At 32.9% G+C, this 24,269-nt stretch overlaps 1 protein-coding gene across 3 annotated transcripts in view; it reads left to right on the top strand.

Annotated features, from left to right (window-relative positions):
* LOC133173034 (protocadherin-9-like) overlaps window positions 1-23,533 on the top strand; it is a 33,168-nt gene extending 9,635 nt beyond the window's left edge. For 2 of the 3 annotated variants that reach the window (XM_061307919.1, XM_061307920.1), the window contains 6 exons: window positions 5,365-5,442; window positions 15,738-18,787; window positions 20,667-20,813; window positions 22,229-22,386; window positions 22,869-23,028; window positions 23,169-23,533. In XM_061307919.1, the coding sequence (XP_061163903.1) occupies window positions 16,052-18,787; window positions 20,667-20,813; window positions 22,229-22,363 (3,018 nt within the window). In that variant the 5' untranslated portion in view covers window positions 5,365-5,442; window positions 15,738-16,051 and the 3' untranslated portion in view covers window positions 22,364-22,386; window positions 22,869-23,028; window positions 23,169-23,533. Of the gene's footprint in view, window positions 1-5,364; window positions 5,443-14,347; window positions 14,478-15,737; window positions 18,788-20,666; window positions 20,814-22,228; window positions 22,387-22,868; window positions 23,029-23,168 lie in introns of those variants that run through there. The other variant, XM_061307921.1, reaches the window with a different exon arrangement.
* The last annotated feature ends 736 nt before the right edge of the window (window positions 23,534-24,269 follow it).

Genomic DNA, 24,269 nt, shown 5'->3' with positions numbered 1-24,269 from the left:
AACTTGAATCTACACTATATGAGGATGTTTCCATATCAAAATGACTAACAAGCAAATTCAAAGAATTGTGGTCCCCTGCTTTCCTTGTCCTAGTGGATGGGATGCCATTATTTATGACATATTGTTTCAAATATGCACGCCCTAACATATGTCATCCAAAAGTAATCACCAAAGTTAAAATTTTTGAAAATTAGGTAAAACATCAAGGTCAAGGGGTAAAAAGTCATAGCATGCTTGGAAACATCTTGTTACAGGTAATGTACATGTCAAATATAAAAGTCCTATCTCTTCTCAATCAAAAGTTATAAGGAAATATAACATTTTTGAAAAGTAGGTTAAACTTCAAGGTCAATGTCACAGAGTCAAAAGTCATGATATATTTAGAAAGGTCTTGTCACAGGTAATATACATGTATAATATGAACGCCCTATCTTTTCTCTTTCAAAATGATCATTTGAAATAATGTTAAATTTTTTGAAAAGTAGGTCAAACTTCAAGGTCAAGGTCATGGGTTCAAAAATCATGGTATGTTTAGAAAGTTCTTGTAGGTAATGTACATGTGAAATATGAAATCCCTATCTCTTATTATTCAGAAGTTATGACCAAGGTTAAATTTATTGTGACAGATGGACAGACTGACAAACGGACAGACTGACAGACAAATGAGATTTAATGTCCCCTAGGTCCCTTTTGTGAAAACGGACGACAATAATGCCCTTGCTATTCATGAGAAGAAGATTTATGATGGAAAAAATCCCCTGCATTTTTCTATGTAAATCATTGGATCCCCATATGTGGCCCCATCCTACCCCAGTGGGTCATAATTTTAACAAATTTGAAGCTACACTGTCTATGTAAAGAAAGTTTCAACTTTTTGGGCCCAGTCAGTGGTTCTTGATATTAAGACTTTTTTAAAATGATACCACCAAATTTTCACTAATTCTTGATTATCCCCCCTTGAAAGAGGGTGTGACCCTTCACTTGAACAAACTTGAATCCCCTTTACCCAAAGATGCTTTGTGGCTGGGTTGGTTGAAATTGGCCCGGCGGTTCTAGTGAAGAAGACAAAAATGTGAAAAGTTTACAGGCGGACAGATGGATGACAAACAAAATGTGATCAGAAAACCAGAAAAACTCAAGTGAGCTAAAAACTGATGATCACATTTAGTACTTGGAAAGAGTTACAGTATTTGAAAAGCAGTTTTTTTTTCATGCATTAATTGTTTTCAGAAGCTGAAAAGGTATGACTTGTATCCATGTTGAAAAAACTTCACATTTCAGAAAACAGTATGATTAAAAATAGTTAATCAAGGTGCTTTGAGTAGCAAAATAAGCTAAACTGGTATAGCTAGTTCAACCACAGAGCTTAGTGAATTTTAAAATGCACAACCTTTTCAACTCTTAATCATTCTTAAAATATTTATATCATCATTTCTGATTCAAGGGAGAACTAGAGATATGATCAGAAGTATATCCATTGACTAATAAACATGTACATGTATATTGTGTTTTTTAAGTCATTAATGTTTGTTTGTTGTTAAATGTCCCTCTTGGGAATTTTTCACTCATACGGAGACACCACCACTTAAAAATAATGAAGACGTACAAGTTGGATTTGAGGTTAACATTCATTTTAGGAATTTTCAACAATTAATTAAGACGTAAAGAGATAACTCCTTCCCCTTGCCCCTTCCCCTTCCCAGACCCCAGTTTGTTCATGTATGCAAACTAGTCTAATACTTTGGTTTGACATAAAAAAAAATGTGAATACATACAAATAGTTTAATGGTCCATCTCTTTGAATGATTTTCATTCCTAATTCTAGGTTGACCCAAATTCATGAATGAAATGTCAAGTAATCTTATCATTGATGCACTTCTATTTAATTTGATGTAGTCATATTATGAACAAGAGAGTGGGGATGACCTCAAGGGTTCATAACCTTAAACCATTAGATGTACATAACATAATAACACAAGAAACAGAATTATGTATAGTCAAATGGAAAAATTTTCTACTATTTAGGAGTCGCATGATCATTTGTCATTTCAGGGACAGGGAGCGGCTAGGGAGATTGGACCCCCCCCCCCCCCCCCCTGGAATTTGCAGAGTTATTTAAATAGGACTATATACTGATTTACAGAAGCAAATAAAAAATGACTTTGGATGCCCTCCCCCTTTAAAAACATGGACCCCACCATCATTGTTTTTATTTTCTTTGTTTGTTTGTTTGTTTGTTTTTTTTTTTTTACTCCTCAGGAAATTCTGGGCTGGAATTTTTTTGGACCGAGGTGTGGACCCCCCCCCCCCCCCCCGGAAAAAAATTCCCGGATCTATGCCTGTAACTGAATGTAATGTCGACAACGGGAGATAACTCTTCAGAATGTGAAATTCGTCTATTGTGGCATCGATGATCCACTCTCTACGATCGGCTCATACATTCAGTGTCTGAGAGAGAAACGAACGACAACTCTGCATAGGAGATTGCCGATGATCTTTGATCCTTTTTAAACTTTAACCTAACTATTTGCATTTCGGTTTATTTTACCCCAATCTATACTTAAACTTGTACTTACCGACTGTCATAGGTCCTGTCAACTTCATGAAATATAATCCAATTAAAACACAAAATGAATTAATTTCCACTGATATACATGTAACGCTGCACCATGTCACATGGCATGTGCAATCTAAAAATGATAATGGTAAAACTAGTACTAGTACTGGTAGGGTGACGCAAGCCCAATGTGATGTAGAAATTTTCAAAAAGGTGTTCACATACATGTACAGTACAAGAACAAATTTTAAATTATCATAACAAACGATGTTTTAACATAACTTTGCCATCTAGGCCTATTTCCAAAAACAGGCAAATTGTGTGTGTATGTGTGTATTGGGGGGGGGGGGGGGGGGACACATATAAATTGATTGGGTATGGCTTTTCAAGGAGGTTTTTGCCTAATCAAATACTAAAAAAAGTTTGCACATTTTGATAAATTCATCAAAAACGCTTTGTACTAAAATAATATTATTTGTTGTTGAGAAGATAAATTTAAAAAAGTTCCAATTATGGGCCAAAAATTTATATCCCCCCCCCTTTTTATTAAAACCTAATTTACAACATTAATTAAATTCTGATATTTCAGACTGGTAATGAATTAAGTATTATGAAATGCGTATAAGAGGTTCATGGGTCACATGGTCACCTGAGCATTTTATGCTCGATTTGACGAATACATGTACTGTGTAAATTATAGAATTATTTGGACTTTTTCCTTGGTAAGCCCAATATGAAGGAGTGTGCATTTAGAGGCAAACACCTTAGTGCGGGTATTACTGTCTCATGACAGCATCTAGTTTGCATTGTTGTACAAAGGATTTCACATTCACAGCTGTTTTGTTGCATAAAAATGATTTAGTGACAAAAGTTGAATTTTGCTTGTATAGATAAAAATACCTTGATTAGAAATACATGTTTATTATTAGCAAAAAAGTTGAAGCAATAACTGAGTTAAGATGAAATGGATTTGGAAAGGAATTGAGAAAATTCTGCTTATAAAATTAGTTGAGCTAGGGCTTTCATTTCCAGTAAAATGTTTCCTTTTCTCCTATGTATGCAGATGTATTTTAAAGTTGCAATATTGGGTTGTCAGAAACTACAATGATTGTTTCCTTGTATAAATCAGAAACCTTTAAAATGTTACATTTTGATTTTTTTTATTCAAATTAGGGGACATGAATGGGGGGATCTTGTCGGGGAAATCATTCATCGCTAATCGCTGACAAATGATCTGACGCTGAAGCTAATCATGCAAACTGTTGACAATTGTTGCTGACAGCTGTGGCATCGATCATCGTTAGACATGAATTCTCGTACCCCAGTCACATCCCAACTTCTGTATTAATTTGGTATAAGAAGACGCAGGTCCAAAAGTTACTGAGGAATTTGTTTTAAATATTTTTTCTGCCCAAATGATTTTTTGCAATAGAACCCCAGATGGGATTTTGTGAATATTAAGGATGTGTATGGGTCACTAATGCTCATTTGAAGTGTTGAAAAAAAGATCAAATATGTTTAGCACCCTGTAAAATTCTAATCGTGTGCATAAATATTTCTTTACTGGAAAGGTGACAATTTTTTTTTCTTTTAGATGTGACACCTTTTTAATCAACTTTTACAGGTAACAGGTCCTGCTAGAGTAATTACTTTTTATATAAACATAGTTATGAAATATCAAATTGAGATGGAAGGCTAATTGTACATATATTCTAATGGACCTTAATGCGTTCCCTTTCCTTTATTGATGGTCATGAGATAGGGTACATATTTCATTGACAAACATCAAGATAAAAATCTTTGATAAGTTCTCGATAAGTGAGAAAGTAATTTATAGAAGTCATTACTCAGGTGAAAACGAAAAAAAAATTTTTTTTTTTGGTGAACCAATGCAAATAAAGAAAGTCATTTAAAGTTCATTAGTCAGCGAGCAGTCATCAAATGACTCCATTAATTCTTTCTATCAATGCTTCTGACTACTCTTGTGAACATGTAAGTTCTGATCATATTTTGTTATCTAAACTGACCTCTCCATAAATGGATCATTATTTTAAATGATTTTTGTTATGTCCTTCAAATTGTAGAAGAGCTATGAAATTAGAGAACAGAGTCAAACCATGCTGTGATCAAGGGAACAGTTTAAATTCTGACTTAGATGAAAGTTTTCTTAAATACTTGTAAAATGATTTATTTATTCTCTGGGACCTTTATACAAGAATCTAAACAATTTTGCTTTGTGAGTTTTGTCATTATGCAGACCAAACAATAGTTATTATGGAAGATGATGAAAGTGGATGGTCCTATTCAATGTAACATTTTTTGTTTCCAAAGGAAGTTTGACACAAGAGCTATACAAACAGACCAGTCAGAAAAGACCGACAAACCTACCAATTTCCTGTCAGTTCTATTATGATTTCATTCAAAGCATCTATTTACAAAACATTGAACACACACACACAGGCACAAGAATTTACTTTCCAAATTAAAAAGAAAATACAAGGTCTAGTTAACTGTACATTTATGATATAAAAAGGTGGGCTTAGGAGACAAAATATGTAAAAATCCAGGGTTAATTTTTTTTTCCTCTCTTGTTGGCGACAGTGTGTATAGCATAAAGAGTCGGTGGTATCGTCCCATATCATTGGCTGACTCGGTAGGTTTTATGTGTCAATCAATGGACCAGTGAGTATTGTTATGTACAGGTGCATACCTTTGTTTATCTTTACCTTTCCATCTTACCTCAATTAGCAATGCTCCTGTAACTTTTTTTTTGTGTGTGTGACTGAGCTGATTTTATGTTTTTGTAGGATACCTGATGATTGGGCTTTGGGATCATCTGAGTTTTCTTTAATCCACAAATTGACACCTGAAGATCAGAGGCATAGGTAAGTCTACATATGTCATTTATACTATAGCTAACAGTAACTTCAGAATTTCTACTGCTTCTTAATGGGGTGATTTTTCTTACAGATATCGAACTAAACCTTTCAAATGATAAACAGTATTTTAACATTAGTCAAACTTCTGTTTAGGTCACTAGGTATTTTGATTGAAGTCATTTGACTCCAAAGTATTTTCTTTGGTTGAGGTCACCTCGGCTTTTTATGCCATTTTTCCATTTACGTCTATCTGTGAAAATCATCTCCCATGGCCAAACATTTTTAATAAATGGTAATTGACCTAAGTTTCATTTCATGACCTTCTTATTGTTCTGGTCAGAATTTATGGATAATTAACAACTTGTTAATGTCTGAAATAAAACTCGGAATGTTCCTGACCATTCACATAATCAAGTGAAATATTTTTCAGTTTCATATTGAACCTTAGATAAAATATCCAAGAACTATATAATCTCAATTTAGACAGTTAATCTATTAAATGTATATATGTATACTGCTTCATAATGTATAACATGTATAAATCTTAATTAATTTTAATCAAATATTTCAAGAAAATATTTTTAGAAGATTTTTCAGTTCTAATTATTTTTTTTAATATAATATATAGTCATAATTTTTTTGGAGGCTTGAGTATAAGTTTTACTTAAAAAAAAAAATCCCTGCATTGGCCTTCAAGGCATGGATTCTAAAATATTCTGAAATGCTTATGAATTTTACTTCAGCATCATTTATTAAACTTCTGACGCCATTTTGTAAATTTTTGAATTCATATAAAATTATCTTATTTTCATACTGTAAATGATATAAATGCAGTAAAATTTTATCAACACCATTATTGAAGGGAAAAAAATTATACTTGGTTATGAATGCTTATTTTTTATAAGCAAAAGGAAAGAAAAAGACCATGCTTGTCCAACTTAACATTAGTCAAAATTATCCTGGTACATTATCACTCATCATGTACTGTTAATGTAACAATTTACTCTAATGTGTCATACTGATAACATTACAACCTTTTAAAAACACAGATTGTGTAAGACTTACAATCACAAAGCATATTTTAATGGATGGGTACATTTCTATCTACCCGTGATAAAAAGCTTATGTAATAAAATGATGGAGTAAGGAGGCCATGATTTGGTTCTATTGACAGAGAGAAATTGAACCTATAGCCCCACAGTCCCAGGCTGTTATCCAAGTTCAATCAGTGTTTGGTGAAGTGTGGGGTAGACAAATATCTCCGAATACCTATCTGATGTGTAGGAAAATATCCCCCAGCCACCCGCCACTCTGTCCTTCCTTCACTGGCCTACATTCTAATGGTATTAGCTTGTCAATGCCAAATTCTTCACTTTATTCATGTTTACAGTGAAATGGTTGGCTTTTTGATGAATATTTCTGATAATTTTTTTTCAAATTTTTAGTGAGACATAACTCCTGTCATTGACAGAAGATGTTTAATTGACTCGCCTTTAATATGAAGCCTTGAGGTGCTGAACACCATTATGCAATGATTTTTACACTTTCCATAATTAACATATTTTTCCACGAAATTTTCCATTTTATTTCTAAATAAACCATTTCTTGACTTTAATATCAAAGAAAACTTTTTCTTTTGTTTCAAACAAGGCACTTTACTTTTAACCAGAAGTGAGTAAAATTTTAACTTCGAGACATATATATAATTTTTAAAAAATCTTTTTTCATTTAATTTCATTTCATATGACCTATCTTGAAGACAATTGAGTTTAAAAGGAGTGAAATTTATTTCAAGTGTATGTAACCTTAAGTGTACTCACTGATAAACTTTGAGCTATTGCGCTGAAAAGACTAACACGATCGAGGTGGTCTAGCATATTTAAGTGGAGATTTTCACTTCGCTGTGGGACAGTATCAAACAATTCAACTCATTAAGTGGCATATTTTTTCCTCAGATCATGTTAAATCTAAATCCAGCTATCATTTGTTTTGATAAAAAGGTGACAGGTGTAAATAATCAATTTTTAACCTCGTGTCTTACTGGGCTAACATCGGCCATTGAAGATCTAGCTCACAGTGAGTTGCCTGATGATTAAAAAATGTGGCTGGTATGATGGGTACATGGCAGCCATTGAGGGACTACTGGAACAGAGGCTTGGAATGGGCAGACTTGTAAAACATGGTCTCTTTAACAAAGAAAGGAAAGAAGACCATTGAAATACTTAAAAGTCCCCCCTGTATCCCAGAGTTCAAAATCGAAATATTGAACATTAAATTTGTCCCTGGTTGAGTTTAAACTGTTATCTAAATCTAATAGGTCACTTGCCTGAATTATTCTGAAAACTATCTGAATCTCATCTAATCTCGCAGATGTTTGTGTGTACAGAAATCAATGGTGTAATTTTCATTGTTTTAGAAAAATACAGAACAAGTGCAGTATTGTAGAATTTCCATCCACTTTGTTTTAAGATTTTTAGTTTGCAAGGTTACTGTGTAAATTTAAGTGTTCATTGTCTCACTCAGACTATCAAATACAAGAAAATTTCTTTTCATTATGGGGCCACTGGGTCTTTTTTTTTTTTTTTATTTTGCCGAACTCATCTCTTTGTTTGAAAAATAGTAGTTTTTGTTGATTTTTTTTAACCTTTTCATTTTGTCTGTCTTTTATGTATGTTCTCTATTAATTTATCTTAATAAAACATCTCCCTTTTTTTGTCAAGAGTGTTCAAAAATACTCCTGTGTGATGTTTAGAATTTTTTGTTAAAATATTTTCTTCTCTTTGAAACAATAACATGTTGATATAAGACATTTACATCTTCTTTTATGTGTTAACAAGACATTTATGGACACAATTTTGTTTAGAAATTGATGAGAGAGATGTCAGTGCCTGTAACAAGGTTTGTATCATATAATTTTTACCTGTGTTGTACCTGCACACAAAGGTGTATAATGCATCTATGAAGTTTTAAACAAATAAAGGTTAGATTTTGAACACGTAAAGTGTCTTAAGATGAAAGCTTTAAATTAAGAAAAATGTAACTTTACAAATTACAAAATCTTATCAGAAGAAAAATATCAGGTTCAGACAAAGAAAGATGATGGGTACATCATAGTCAAGTCATTCAACAGATGTATGTGAGGTTTTCATTTCAGAAAAGTGTGATTTTTTCACCCATTTTTTTTAATGTTGGGGAAAATACCATGTTATTTTATAAATTCCAGTCAAACCACTGCTTTCTAATAGCTCTTAATATTGGACCAGCATGATAGAAAAAGTCTGCCTAACCAAGCAAATCATTATGAAGGAAGCCCATTTTTCTCGGACCTTTCAACATTTTCATTCAGCCTTTTATGCTTCAACACTTCTCATAATTTTCTGGAAATTAGAAATATTTCAAGCTGACCGAGCAAACTTTTAAAGAAGATGATTGAGCCACAAAACATACATCATATTGACATGTCCCTTCATACCTGGCTGAAAGTCTGAAATTGATTTGTGTTGTGCGACTATTTTTTTGTCAAGTTGAGAAATGACCATCTTTTTTATTTTTCTTTCTGGGAAGAAAATCAAACATGGCTTACTAGTTCTGATTTGACCTGCATCAAAGGATATAGGTTTTATTTTTCTTTAAAGTAGACAATTACTGGTTTCAGATCTAAAGGTGTGATAACTTGGAACATAAATTCTATGTGCCATTTGAAATTGTCACTTATTTTGCTTGACTTTGGGAAACATGAAACCTACATTTATGAGTGTAACTTGAATTCCATGTCGGAATAAACAAAAATTAATTTAAGCAAAATTGCAGTCCCTATTGTTGATAGTGTGAGAGGGAAATGTATCAAAAAGTTGGTCTTGACAGGGTAAATGTTGTAAATGGAAGTTTTTTCTCTTTACTTCTGACAACATATGCAATAAAAACACAAAGTCTAAGAAATTTACTCTACAGGTGGAAGGACATTCAATTTGCTGAACAAACTTGCAAAAATCTTGAGTTCAGTTTCTTGCTTGTTTTGTTATGATTTCCTTAGTAATGTCAGTCTTCTTATTTGCATGACTTGGACATCAATAAATAAGGGTGAAAGTAGTCTTGTCAATAGAAATGGTTTTAATGGCCTTTGCTCATGCAATCCATTGCATTGGCCTCTGGATTTATAGGTCAGTCATTTATATCGATGTAATTGAAATTATCGAAAACACTTATTTTGTTTGACACTTTCATCCACATTCCAACTGTCAAGAAATGAAAAATAAAGGAATTCGAAAAAGGAAAGACCATGAAAATGTAGACCATGGAGATTTTCCTGATATTTCTATGGTGCCAACCTGTTACTTTTTGCCATATATAGATGACATGGCCCTTGTGCAGTAGATTTAAACTTGCATATTAGCTTCACCACTGATTGGAACCATAAGTCTGATGGTTATCTTCGCAAAGGAATTTAATGTTTTTTCTCTTGATATAAAATTTGCCGATCTTTATCAGAAATGAAATAATGTCTTTTTTTGGAATGGCTGACAATTTAATCACTGTTACAGTTGTTATCATGACAACCATCTTAATGTGTCGTGATATTTAGTGTGCAAATCTCATTGTGTGTGCCTTTTAATAATTGATATATTAGAGAGACAAATTTTACTTTTTAAAAGTTAAATATTTAACTACACATATCATTAATTCAAACTAAGCTTCATATCAATTTTCATTGCTCCAGAGATCTTGAAAGTCTCTCGTGGATCTATTTAAGCAGACAAGAATTCTTTGTGCATTATGTTTTTTCCTACATTAATTCATATTTTCTGGTTCATAATTCATTTTTGACCATTCAATCATTTGTAATTCTCCTTCAAATTAAGATACTTATGGTAGATCAATGACTCAACCCCCTCCAATCTGTCATTTTACTTTTTTTTTTAAATTGATGACAATACTTGTTCCAAAATTGAGGTAAGCCCAATGAGGAAACCTGTGCCATTCACCTCCAAACTGGATTAAAGTAGACCACAATTTGAACATTTTGTTTTAACCCTCTTGTTGGTGGATTACAAACATGGATTAAACCTGGTGCTTTCAAAAGTAAGCTTATGATTACTCCCTTGATCAGAACACTTTTGTAAATACTGTAATCACCGCTTCATAATCCTCCAGAACAGACCAAATCATTGCAATGCTTAGATTTCCTGACAGGCTCCAAAATCTGAGAGTGCATTTATAATATGTGGACAAACAGATTAGGATACTAGCTCTGAAAAGGTGTTTTTCTTCTTAAAAGCCCAAATGGTGGATATCGTATCAGGTAATGAGATAAACTGAAATTGATCACCAGTGTTTGTGATACTGGACATTTGTACTGGTCTGAAGATTGTCAGGCTGAGATTCAGGAATTATTCTCTCTGTGGAGACTTTCTTATTGACTTTAGGTAAAGCTAGTAATAGGATGTATTTACACATATCACAGGAATTAGGTGGAACTGATATTTAGAATATAATAAATGACAGTCATAGCAGATAGACTGGGCTTCACCCAGGTTATTACTTGATAGTCAAACCATTGGTATTGATATTCAATTCTCTGGTACATGATGGGATTTTAATGCAAAATTTTGAATTTAAATTTCTAAAAGCATATTGCTATTTCTAATTTTTCATCATATTCAAGGTTCTTAGTTCTTTAATAATCTCATGATAAGTGTTAAATTGTATTTTAAAACTCCCTCATTGAAAAATTAAAATTTTCAAAACCCAGATATAATCCTTTACACCTTCTCACTAGAGGTATTGATACTTCTTCATCAACCTTCTCGCCATAGAAAATCGAGATTTTATCATTTAATGACATTTCATTTGAAAGAGGTCGAGTAATCCTAGAGTGAAGCGCTAATCCATGCTGCCAGGTTTGGGGTAGATTTGTATTATAATAGTATCTATGAGCTGTATCTTTGAGGTATTGACATGGCTATGATAATGGTCAGGGTATCAAGGACTGCGGAACTTTACCTGGCACGGGAGTGATTAAGTTTATCTAGGCACTGTGAAGATGGTCAGTGCCGTGCCCCACCACGTTAATGTAGAGTTAATTAGTCACAGGCACCATACTGCTCTGATAATTCACCCTCACTATAGACAGTCATGTTTATTGACAGAAGAAATATATCAACTCTGTAGGCTAAAGCTTTTTTACATTACCTCTCATTGAAAGTGTTAATTCTTTATAAATATTTCATTTTAAAAATTTTTCAGAGAATTTTTTTTTTACCAAAATGACCTCGGTAAAATTTTTCTTTTCATGAGAACATGTGTTTATATGGCATACATTTGTGAATCTATATTACATTGAAATAACATCAGGCCATAATAAAAATATTCCTAGATTCTCATCCCTGCCCACCCGGATTTTTACCCCGCTTCGATTTTTTTTATTTCTGTTTTTCTTCGTCTTGTATTAAACAAGGATCATTGGTTGTGAAAGATTGGTGAGGATGTGTAGTAAGAGACTTAAAGTTTAAATGGATCACTACTATGACTTTTATTTGGGCATAATAGATAAATCTGCACAGATTAATCAGGTCGATAAAAAAATCTGTATAATGGAAGAAATTAAAAAATAAAATAAAATCCCCCCGCCCACCTCGATTTTTCAAAAAAATTGGATGATCAGAATCTAGGATTTATTTTATTTAGGCCTTACATTAAAATAAATATATAAATATGTGTGTGTGTATATATATATATATATATATATATATATATATATATATATATATATATATATATATATATATATATATATATATATATATATATATATATATATATATATATATATAAAATAAAATTTTGTATATATATTCAAAACATTCAAAATATTCAAAAAAAGCAAACAGGTTTCAATTAAAGTACACTATATGTACAAAATATTATACAGAATTTTTATGTAATTGATGATATTGCTAACAATTTATTTCATTAATATTCAGAAAATATGTAATGTTCATAAAGGGGGTAAGGGGAAAATACATATGTAATACAATATTTCAATCTGCTTTTTTAGAACATATTATAATTTGCAGAGATTCATCCTTTATTTGTGCGACTGTTAACATCAATTAGGGAAATGTAAGAGATGTAGTGTTTTACTAATTAACAGTAAAGTGACATAAGTCTTCAAGACCATAAGGATAATTGTTTGACCAAAAAGACATCAAAGACTTTCATACATTAAAACAGATTGGTCATAAGTAAACCTATCACCTGAGCAGGTGGGTAATTATCCCAAATAATAATTGGTAAAACAACACGGCACAGTGTGAGCTAATTGTCAATACAAAGGAAGTGAAAGGACCAGCAGTATTGTCTAAGATTGGGCCGTTAAATGGCATTAAAGACTTGTGTTTAAGTAAATCACTGAATAAACATCTTGGGTTGGACACACACTCTGGCTACATAGTCCATTGTCACATTTTTTAGATATAAACATGTGCAGTGTTTAATTAACAGTCCAAAATAAACAGGGGACAGAGAAAAAAGTGTCATTATCTAAGAAGGCGTAAGGATTCTAGTTGACCATTGCCAAACATTGTTAAAGAAAAATTTTAACAGTATGAAATAGAAACGATCAATATCTGATCAAATTTAGGGAGAACGGATGTTAGATCAGATCAAATCTAGACTTCAAAAACAGATAAAATAAGGTATGACTTTAAACTTCCTTGAATAATTAAAATTCATATGATTCAGAAAGTGAGATTTACATGGTTTATATATAATTTTTGAACTATGTGTTATTTTTTAATCAAATGATTTTTTTCCCTCCATGAGAAAGCTTTTTACCATTGGCCAGGCTAGTACAAATTAACATCTTACAATTTTTGGAACACATTAATTTGTAAAGATGTTTCCATATTTTTGGTCCTGTGTTTTTTCCTTATAGTTAAATAAAAACATTTTATGTATGACCAATCATGTTCTTAAGTTTAAATAAAAAAGACTAATGTATTGATATTAAAAGTATCTTCTATCAGCATGGAAATTAATTTATCTTGATAGATGTACTAATATGCTGTTAACATTAAAATTAATTGTAATTTTATGATTTATGGACATTGGTACAAGGAAGCCTCCGATCACCAGAAAAACATACATTATCAGCTGTTTTTATGTGCTTTTAAAAGCAACTACAGCATGTTATGATCAATATTTTATTGCTGTAGAATTTCATTGATCGAAAATCATATCCTAGAGATATTTTAACCTAATTTCTTTGAGTAACTGTAAAATTGGAAAGAAATATCAAAATTATCATTCAAAGTTTTTTTTAGTTGCATGTGTATTTATTATCTCTAAAATGTTAAAATAAATTTCTGTATTGAATTTTTTTGTGTTGAATTTATATTAAATTTGCCTTTTCATTGATGAAAGAAATTCAATTTAAGATTGCAATGGTCATAAACTTGTCATTCTACATTACAGAAAATGTTGATAAAACATGATGATTGAATTCCATTGCTACCATTACATAATTATAAAGACATTAAATGAAGTGTAAATTTTGTTTTATTTATTTTAATCCAAGGCCAAATTTACATGTCCTTGTAAAATGCCACTGTGTTGACAGAGAGGGGATGGGGTTTTTAGAAACATATGTAATTATCTACCCAAAAATGTCAGTGTCACCTTCATAGTGAAAAAACAACAAACCAGTCAGCTATCAAGACATCAAAAACAACAAAAAACACAGAAATCTTCACTCAGAATTCTTAAAAATTAGCAAAGGGGTACATTGACATGATAAGATAAGAGGATAGCTGAGGGGCGGTTGAATGGAGCGATTTGATTGGTGGAGAGATGGGTATTGTTGATCAAGTTTAAGTGTGACTAGGTGTGTGTTAGGAGATCAGTAGCAGACAGGTACCATTATACACAGACCTTACCTGTATCAACTCGGACTCTCTCTTCATCATGTTCAGTTAGGATTTATTTGCTTTTTATTTTCTCAAGTGGAGGAGATATTTTTGTTTATCTTTGTCAAAGTGGAAGAGGTATGCATGCAGCTAGCAATCAAAATATTGTATTCTAGAATTCATTTAAGTTCATAATATTTTAATTATCTTTTTACAGTTGTTAATCAATTGCATTTGAGGTTACGTCTCCATATTTTTCTCTTTAAATTTTACTTAAATGATGAGTAATTCTAAAACCAAGTTCTTTTAAGATAAATATTAACAATAATTAATATAGAAATAAAAATACACAAAGTTCAAGTGACTTTGAAGTCTGTAAAGTTTTGATATTATTATTTACTTTATTTATATTGACAGTAAAATAATTTAAATGACTCATGAGATATGAAAATATCTTAAAATTTAATGAATTATAATCAAATACTCTGCAATTTTTTGTTATTTAAAATATATACTATTTATATAGTCATTTTGAATACTTGTATATATATTTTTTTAGACTTTTGACAAAGTTTATAGGAAAAAATCTATTCAGTATTGTAATACATATTTAGTTTTCCACCATATTGTTGATTGTCACAGTTGAAGTGTCAAAAGCATTTGCATTTGAAAATTCCGTAGTGAGTGTCATCCAGCCAACATTTCATATATATAGCTACAGTCCCTTGAATACTAGCTCTCTTATTTTAAATTCAACATAACATCAATATATTACTGGTTCTTTTTGTCATATGTTCAAAGGAGGAAAACCTTTGAAATTTTGTTGAAATTTTTTTTATTACCTTATATGCAAATATCCTTTAGTTTTGTCCATTGCTAAAACAACTTCTTTTCTTTTAAGTTTATACTTTTACACTGTGAAAAGATTTTGTAAAGATTAATTTTCACAATAATGTAAAAAAAAAAAAAAAAATAAATAAAAATAAAAGCATTGGGACTTTTAACTGTAATACCTGACTGACAAAAGGATGTTTCAATAATGACTCAGGATGTTTATTTATCAGTGTAGAAATCTATAAAGTCACTTAGTATTGAAGTGTAGTCAAAGTAAATCATGCCCACTTTGATTTTATAATCAGATAAATCGTAATCTAATTCAATTTCTACATATGCAAGAATGCATAAGGGGAAAAACAATTTGGAACTTAAGATTTTTTCTACAAAATATTTAAATACTGCTTGAGTGAAGTAGACAGATGAAGAAGTTAGATAGGGATTTTTTTCCTCAGGTGCTCTGCAATCAGTCTTTGATTACTCTCTTCATGCTATCCAACCTTATGTCACAAGTCTTACCAAAAATGTCAATATTTTCCTTCAATTGCTTTTCTTATTTTGTAGAGTCTAAATTCTTGGAGCAGAGGAGTGGAAACAATCCATTTTGCCTTTAATTCACCAACATAACAATTGGATTACTGAAAATTAGCCGCACTGAATCATGGAGAATTTATAGAAGAGATTTTCCATTTGTATTTATTCTGTGATGCAACATTAGTCCCAGTGGACAAACTGATAGGCTATATATGTCGGAGTGTTTTGATGGTCTGTCATTTGGTGAAGTCATCAGAAAGGCAACATGACATGACTGAATGTGAGACTTAGTTAATAATTGATCAACACCATTAATTTACCAATTTCAACAAAAGAAATCAATTATGGCCTCCATCTTGCCCAGTTTAATTCTTGTGCTTTTCTGGATCTCGTGTTGCCAATGTCAGAGTGTTGCTTACACTGTGACAGAAGAAGTTTTGCCTCCTGTATTCCTTGGCAACGTTGCTGATGATAGCAACCTCACTTCCACAATTGACCCAACTATTCTTGCCAATGTCAAATACAGCTTTCTAAGTGTGGGTAGCAACTCTGCCAACAGCGATCATTTTCAAATTGATGAAAATACAGGGGAACTAAGAACCAAATCAAAACTTGACAGAGAGACTGTATGTCCTTTCATGAAAATATGTGTTCTATCCTTGAGGATTGGTGCTAATAGCGGAACTTTTTTCAGAACCATCAATGTAAATGTCTCCATCACAGACAGAAATGACAATTCACCATTATTTCCAATGAACTCTACCTCATTGTCAATACCAGAGGACACTGCCATAAATTCAACATTTCCACTTTCCAGTGCATTAGACAGAGACATGGGGGAAAATAATTCTTTGAAAACATATGTTCTGGAACCAGCCAGTAACACATTTGGATTGTTACTTAGCCGCAAAATTGATGAGACTCTGGAAGTAAATTTGGTGCTAAATAAGAGACTAGACAGAGAAAAGCTAAGATCTTACCGTGTGTATCTAGTGGCCAAAGATGGTGGCCTTCCACAGAGGTCTAGCACCATGACAATTAACATTGCAGTCGGAGACATAAATGACAACAAGCCACGATTTAGCTATTCGCAATACAATGTGACAATACAGGAAGACATTGCTGTAGGAACTAACATCATTAAGGTATCTGCATCTGATGATGATTCTGGACAAAATGGTGTAGTCGAGTATCGTTTTTCATCAAATCCAAATGGTGAAAGTCAGAAATTATTTTCAATAAATAACAGTACAGGAGAGGTCAAGGTAGTTCAACAGTTGACCTTCACCTCAGGAGAACCTCACAGGATTGTAGTGTCAGCATTTGACCATGGATCCCCACCCCTTAGCAGCCAGGCCTTTATCAACATCCATGTGGTGGATGTCAACAACCATGCTCCAGAAATCAACATCAACCTCTTGTCTGGGGGCAAAGTCAGTGAACGTTCCAACAAAGGAACAGTTATTGCCTATGTAGCTGTTGTTGACAAAGACACTGGTAAGAATGGACAAGTGACCTGTACAATAAACCATGATAAATTTCAGCTTCACAACCTCTCCAACACAGAGTACAAAGTCATAGTATCAGATGATCTAGACCGAGAGGAAAACATTGAATATATTGTGAAAGTTAACTGTGTGGATGATGGCGTACCAAAACAGAACAAGTCAGAGAGCTTTATTGTACAAGTTCTGGACACAAATGATAATGAACCCAAGTTTGACAGGGAACTGTACAATGCCACCATAACAGAAAACAAAGACCCAGGTCAAATGATCACCAAGGTCACTGCCTCAGACAGTGATCAAGGCAGTAATGCAGAGGTGCACTACTCTATTGAGCCAAACTTTCGTACAAAATTTGATGTAGATCCTAGTACTGGAATCATCAGAGCCAAAGTGCGTTTTGACAGAGAGGTTGAGAGTAATATATTGTTTAAAGTATATGCTGCAGATAATGGATCTCCTGTTCCACTGACAGCTACCGCTACTGTCAAACTTAACATTGAAGATGATAATGATGAGTATCCAACATTTAACCAGAGTAGTTATGAATTTCGAGTGATGGAAAATAGGGATGCTGACTTTGTTTTGGGCACTGTGGCTGCTACAGACAAAGATATTGGTTCTAATGCAGCCATTGTCTACACCATTCCTTTCACTTACCAGAATGCTCCTTTCTCCATCAATCCTTCCACAGGAGAAGTAAAAACTAACAGAAGACTTGATCGTGAAATCACGTCAAGGTACGTACTGTCTGTGATGGCTACTGACAGAGGTGTTTCTCCAAAAAACACCTCCTGCACGGTGACTGTTACAGTCCTGGATGAAAATGATGAATACCCTCAGATTAAGTTTCCAACCAGAGGAAACGAGTCTGTCAAGGTACCCCACACTACCATCCCCAATTCTGTTGTCACTCGAGTGGAGGCCTATGACAAAGATGAGGGGGAGAATGGGACTCTGAGGTACAGTATTGTGAAGAGGGACGATGACAACTTGTTTTACATTGATTCAAAATCTGGACTGATCTATTTATCCAGGAAGATTGAAAGTTTTGATATCAAGGAGTTTTCTCTGTTTATTGATGTATCAGACCAAGGAAAAGTGCCACTGAAGACAGGAGTAGAAGTTAGACTATTTGTGGAATACCATGCTATTCCGACAGTGGCAGAACAGAAAATTGGACAGAATGTGCTAATAGCCATTACTATTGCCTGTGTGACAATTGTGCTGTCATTAGCCATTATAGTGACCATTTTTCTAATCAGGAGGATGGACAATAACAAGCGTAAAAGACTCACAAATGTGGAATCAAGTACTCAACATGAATTTCAGCTTCCAGACTCTGTGCAATATAATTCTAAAAAATCTTGCCTGACTCGAGAAAACTCTCACAAAACTTATCTCACAGACAATAATAATCTCACATCTCAGGAAGTGAAAAAAGTGAGTTTCTCATCTGATGATCAACAGGATTCAGGAATTTTTATGATTGGTCGAGATGTTGGTCCTAATAACTTTGTAACCACCAATCAACACATCTATGCAAATCAGCATCATTCTCCATATAGCAGTCAGGTAAGCTGATTTACTGTCAAAATCTTCGGGGGAGAAAAAATCATTACCTTCATTTATGTTTCAAAGAAGATACATCTTATTTTACCTTTAAATACCATTAATGTCAGAATCGACAGTAGTTCATCTGATTATTTTATCAATTTATATTCCTAATAATTAAAGAAAGAAAAGCATATGTAATAATAATTACAAAATTTAAAAATGCATGCAATTAATTCAATTTTTGTGAAAATTGAGAAATCGAGCTAAAAAAGTATTTACATTTTTTGGATGAATTGATTTTTCTCTTCCCCCTTTGAGATGAATAATTTAAGAACAAACAAATTGTATGTCTAACAGATAATTATCTCCAAGTGTACAATGTTAATTAACTCTGATGTTGTAATGTTGTTTTCGGAGCCATTTTTAACCACACCTTCTGGGCAGGGAACCAGACAATAGCATGTAACATCCTCCTTCCTTGTGACAAAACATGTGTCCCACAATGAATCAGGACAAAACAAGCTAACTAATGGATAACCAACTAAAGATAACTTCCTTTTGAAAAGAGAGTCTACAAAATTGATCATCCTAAATTAAACCTGAAAATTTTTCAATTAATTTTACTATTCAACATTATAATTTTTTTTTTTAAATTACTGACACTGTAATTAATGTAAGGATCGAGTGCAAAATGATACAAACATGTATTTTCTTTAATAAGATAATTAGTTTGCTAAAAATTGAAAACAAACTTTTTAAATGAAGATTGTCATTTTGATAAAGAAATTGTAAAATAGTTCAGTACATTCATTGTCAGTGAGCTGCATGCAGTGTGTGAAATGCAAGGTATATTTATAAGATATTTTGCAAAAAATCTCTTCAGTGAAAATATGTAGAATACCTTGATAAAAACACTATTTAAAGCATATATCCTTATACAACACTGATAGCGGAAAGTCAATGTTTGATTTTGTCAAGATCATCATTGATGCTAGGTTCTGAAATCCCCATTGTTGATATGTAAAACTGATTAAAATGAAATGTAGCCCCTTTAACGTGCCGAGCACGATCAGGTTACTGTAATTACAATGTCATTCTCCTACCCCTCAATAACGAATATTAGCTAAAAGACTTGGACTTGTGATGTATTTAGGTAATCTGTTAAAACGCTTGTTTGATCCTGATGATGCTCTATTCTTCCTTAAAAGATAAAGGTGTATAAATTGCAACACATGTCTTGGCCCTTTTCTTCTTCAAAATTCAAATTGCATTGTGATTAACTGCTTAACTGGTACATTACAGGGCTTTTTTCATTTTCAAAGATATATAGAAAGACAATTTGTTTAAACTCAAGTGTGGTTGTTTGAGAATAGGATTAGGGACCATGTATCAGAGGGTATCATGTCTAGTTTTGTGTTTACAGATAGGTCCCTTGTATGAAAAACCGATATCATTCTACTCTTGGGGACTAATGGTGGTCAACTGAAATTTGGGCCAGCTAATATTGATCTAGGCTTTAATATTGAACATCTTTTGTGAATGATTATGTCCCAAATTTTAATCATCACAAAGAAAGGCCATAGCTGAGTGGTGCATTGGTTGCCATGTAAACATGTACACCTGTGTCCTACCCTGCTATTACCGTTCTCTGAATAATCACCAGCGCTGATCCCAGTTATTGACAGAAAATCAATGAAAATTCATTTACTTAATGATTTAATCTGTTTTAAATTAATGAATTTAACAGATATAGTCGGCAGATTACAGAGATAAACAACCTGTAATGTTAATCTATAAGACATTACTTTCATTCATTCATTATTTCAGTAGAATGAATAATGGGACATAAATTGTCTTAGAACATGAAAAATGAATTGTTCCCCCTTCTGTTTTGTAGCCTGAGGACACTCCCCCACCTCGCCCCAGGAGAGAGAAGAAGCCATCCGATCTCCACCAAGAAGAGTTAAATAGAATGGCATCCATTAACTTCCACCACAAGCTCATCAACAACTACAATAAACCTCTTATGTATCACCCTGATGAGGTAAGCAAATGTTCCTACAATTTTCAAGGAATTTTAAACCAAGTTTTAAGATACTGAAAGATATCTATTTCCTAGTAAATATATATATTTTTTTTTATTTCAAAATATGAATTTTATTTTTTTTTTTCACATCTACATGACATGTACCGGTATCTGCCACATGTTTGCAAAACATGAATCCAGTGTAAATATTGGTGGTGTCATTTTAGTGTCAATTGTTAAATATTACTGGAAAGTTTTGAATGGCAATGTCAATTGAAGCACCGTGTGACAGATACTAAACAAGTATTGACTGTCCTGTAGAATCGGTGAGGCTGATCCCTTATAAGTTGACACTCAAGCATAATCTAGTTGTGAGATCCAAGTTAAAACAAGTATGGAGACAGCTCGGTGACTCTGAAGATGGCACAGATCCAGGCTCGAGGTGTGGGGGTATTTGTGGTCAGATCATGCGGAAACAATGTTACATAATGCATAGGGAAAGTAAATAAGGAATACCCAGGCATTTTATCTCAGTTATTTTGATTAGTATTAGATGATGTTGATTTTGTAATGTATTAAAGGGTACATTGGACAGAAATGGATTTTCATTCAAACTGCTTTGTCCTTGGTAGGAGGCAATTTAGAGGGAAAATCGGATAAAAAAAATACAGATTGTCTGCTTTAAAAAAAATTGGCATGATTAGAACATTGTAAAAAGATCTGGACAGAAAGCTGTGAATTTCTGTCTGATGGAGAGGAAGGGGAGACGATTGTGTCACATAGAAAGGTCATCTAACAGAGTGTTCCCAAGTGTTGGCTGTTCGGAAACCAACAGGTGACTTTTGTCATCACACCTTTGGGAGGGACAGAATCGGTCAAATGCCACATTGCAGATCCAAACTGCACACCCAACACCTTTTGTTGAGTTTGCAGAAAATGGCCAATTTTACCAGCAGGACTTCAAAGTGTTTGGAGTATCTGGCCTTGTATTCTGGGTTTTGATTAGGTGCTATGTGTCACAAAAGAACACAGTTAATCCTTGTGGGTTTGGACAAAGTGAGGTGGTCTTTACATGATGTTCATACAATCAGCTTAGTTGGGAAAATTTGTCATTATTAAATTAGTTTTTTAGATTTCTAGTCTTGGTCTTTGACTTTTCACAGAGATGATTTGATGGAAAATTTGTTGGTTTTCTTGAAATGTCTTAATGAGTAAAATTAATTTTTGAAGACATCAATGGAGTAAAATTGGTGTTGCCTTCAATTCCTTTTAACAAAATATTTAACTATAAAAAAGGTTTGCAGAATCTTTTCATTTTATTTTCACTTGCTCTCCTCATACATCACTAGGTAAAATGGAGATGTAAAAATGAAAAGGAAAAAAAAGAGAATTAATCCAATGATGCAATCTAACTATACTTTTATTTGTTTCAGAACAGGCACTTTCTGTCCCAGCAGAAACAAGGTGTTGAGGACTCAATTAGTGATGGATCAGGGGAGGTCACTGTGTCAGACAGTGGGAGGGGCGGCAGCATGGAAGATGTCCACAGAGCCAGCGTCCAGATCTAGTTATCAGAGGGAGGGATTTAGAGGTCAGTTTTAGTCTTAAAAATGTGAGAGAAACTTATGTTTTCATTAAATTATCAAGTGCAGTTTTACCCCGTAAACTGGGTCCTTGATGGCAATATAAAGTGGATTTTTTGGTTATTCTTCATAAAAAGCAATTTTCACCTTTGCAAATTGCTTTAGAGGCCTTTAAAAAAGTTAGGTTTCTAAAACTGCTATTGTTGACAGACATTCTAGGAATATTAGTAAATTAATTTTACACACAAGATATAACCTACAGTAATCCGTTTTAAATCATGAATGCAGTGTTAGAAAGCATTATTTTGCAGCAGTAAGAGTTCACAATCTTTTGTAAAAAAGCTGTCTACATAGGGTATTCAGTGCAGGATTTATGTTTCAAATACTTTAATGAAGTTTCCCTGCTATTAAATCTTATTGTTCAAAACTATTTTAATTCAGCTTAGAAGTCTGGTATTAAAACTAACTGCATTGGTTTATGTGCTTTCAGATTTAAAGGTGAAAGACTTCACATTCCAACAAAGATAATGGATTTTGTTTTTGGTGCATTATTGAAAATAGACCTGAACTACAGCATACTAGAAAAGAATAAAGCTGATTCAGATTCTAGGACCTGGCGAGTCAAGGGAGATAAATCAGCAGGTGCTAGGGTAAGTCATTAATATTTTAAATACCTGGTATTTTCTAGCATAATTTACATCTCAAGTAATTTATATTAGATAAAGAAGGAAGGAAAAAAGTATTATTTAATTTTTTTTATGCTATATCAATTTTATTTTTATGTTTTTAGATCGAAGTTACCTCCCTTGTCAGACCACAGCGAGGAAAACCATAGGACATAATATTGCTCTTTTGTGATCTCATTTCTTCAGTTTCATTTATACTTTTCCCATACAACAAAACAGGAAATATTTTTAATAAAATCATCATTTTATACTAAACAAAATTTGTAACCAAAAACTTGTTACATATTTTCCATATATTGTAATTAATTTGATTGATCCCCATGCATCAATCTTCATTATCAGACATCGACTCTAGTCTCAGGTTCAGTTGTTATAAATTATTTATTGCTGTACATATTTTCATACAAGAAAAATGTTATTTTTGTTATTGTTTTTTTTTACTTTGAAATAATAAAATGTCAAAAACTTACCTTTTCCCCTCTTTTTTTCTTGGTCTTTGGCAATGTTGAACAAATGTTTCATTGTTGAAACTTTAAGATTTATTTAATTTGACAAAAAAAAAAGAAAGAAAATCTGCTTTATACATCCATTTTACAAAAGAACTTTAAAAGACTTTGACAAACAAGATGTGTTTGTGAAACACTGATGTTCCTGTATAGCAGTTCATGGCAAAGGTTAGTTTCTCAAAAATAGGTCAAACTCCAAGGTCAAGCTCAAAGGGCCAGAACTGTTGGTATCGAAGGGAAGGATTTATCACAAGGAATACACCTGTGAAATATGAAAGCCCTAACACCAAGCGTTCAAAGGTTATGGCCAAGGTTAAAGTTTTTCAAACATAGGTTTAACTCCACGGTCAAGATCAAAAGGTCACAGATATTTTTACCCAGGGAAAGGTCTTATCCCAAGGAATAAATATGTGAATTATGAAAACCCTGGCACCAACTATACAAGAGTTATGGTCAAGGTTAATGTTTGGTAAAATTTTGCAAAAGTGGATCAAACTCCAAGGTCAAGAGGTCAAATATGTTGGTACCCAAAGAAAGGTCACAATGAATATACATGTGAAATATGAAAGCCATAGCTCCAACCAAACAAAAGTTATGGGCATGGTTAAAGTTTCTGCGGGTAAACAGACAAACAGAGCAAAAACTATGCCCCCGAATCTTTGATTACGGGTCATCAAAAATTTTTTCTTACAATTATTT

This window comes from Saccostrea echinata, unplaced genomic scaffold (genome assembly GCF_033153115.1).
Source record: "Saccostrea echinata isolate AGI-Se365-2 ecotype Australia unplaced genomic scaffold, CSIRO_AGI_Sech_v1 ptg000056l, whole genome shotgun sequence".
Classification (NCBI taxonomy): domain Eukaryota; kingdom Metazoa; phylum Mollusca; class Bivalvia; order Ostreida; family Ostreidae; genus Saccostrea; species Saccostrea echinata.
The sequence above is the reverse complement of the archived record's forward strand: the minus strand, read 5'-3'. Positions and strand labels throughout refer to the sequence as shown.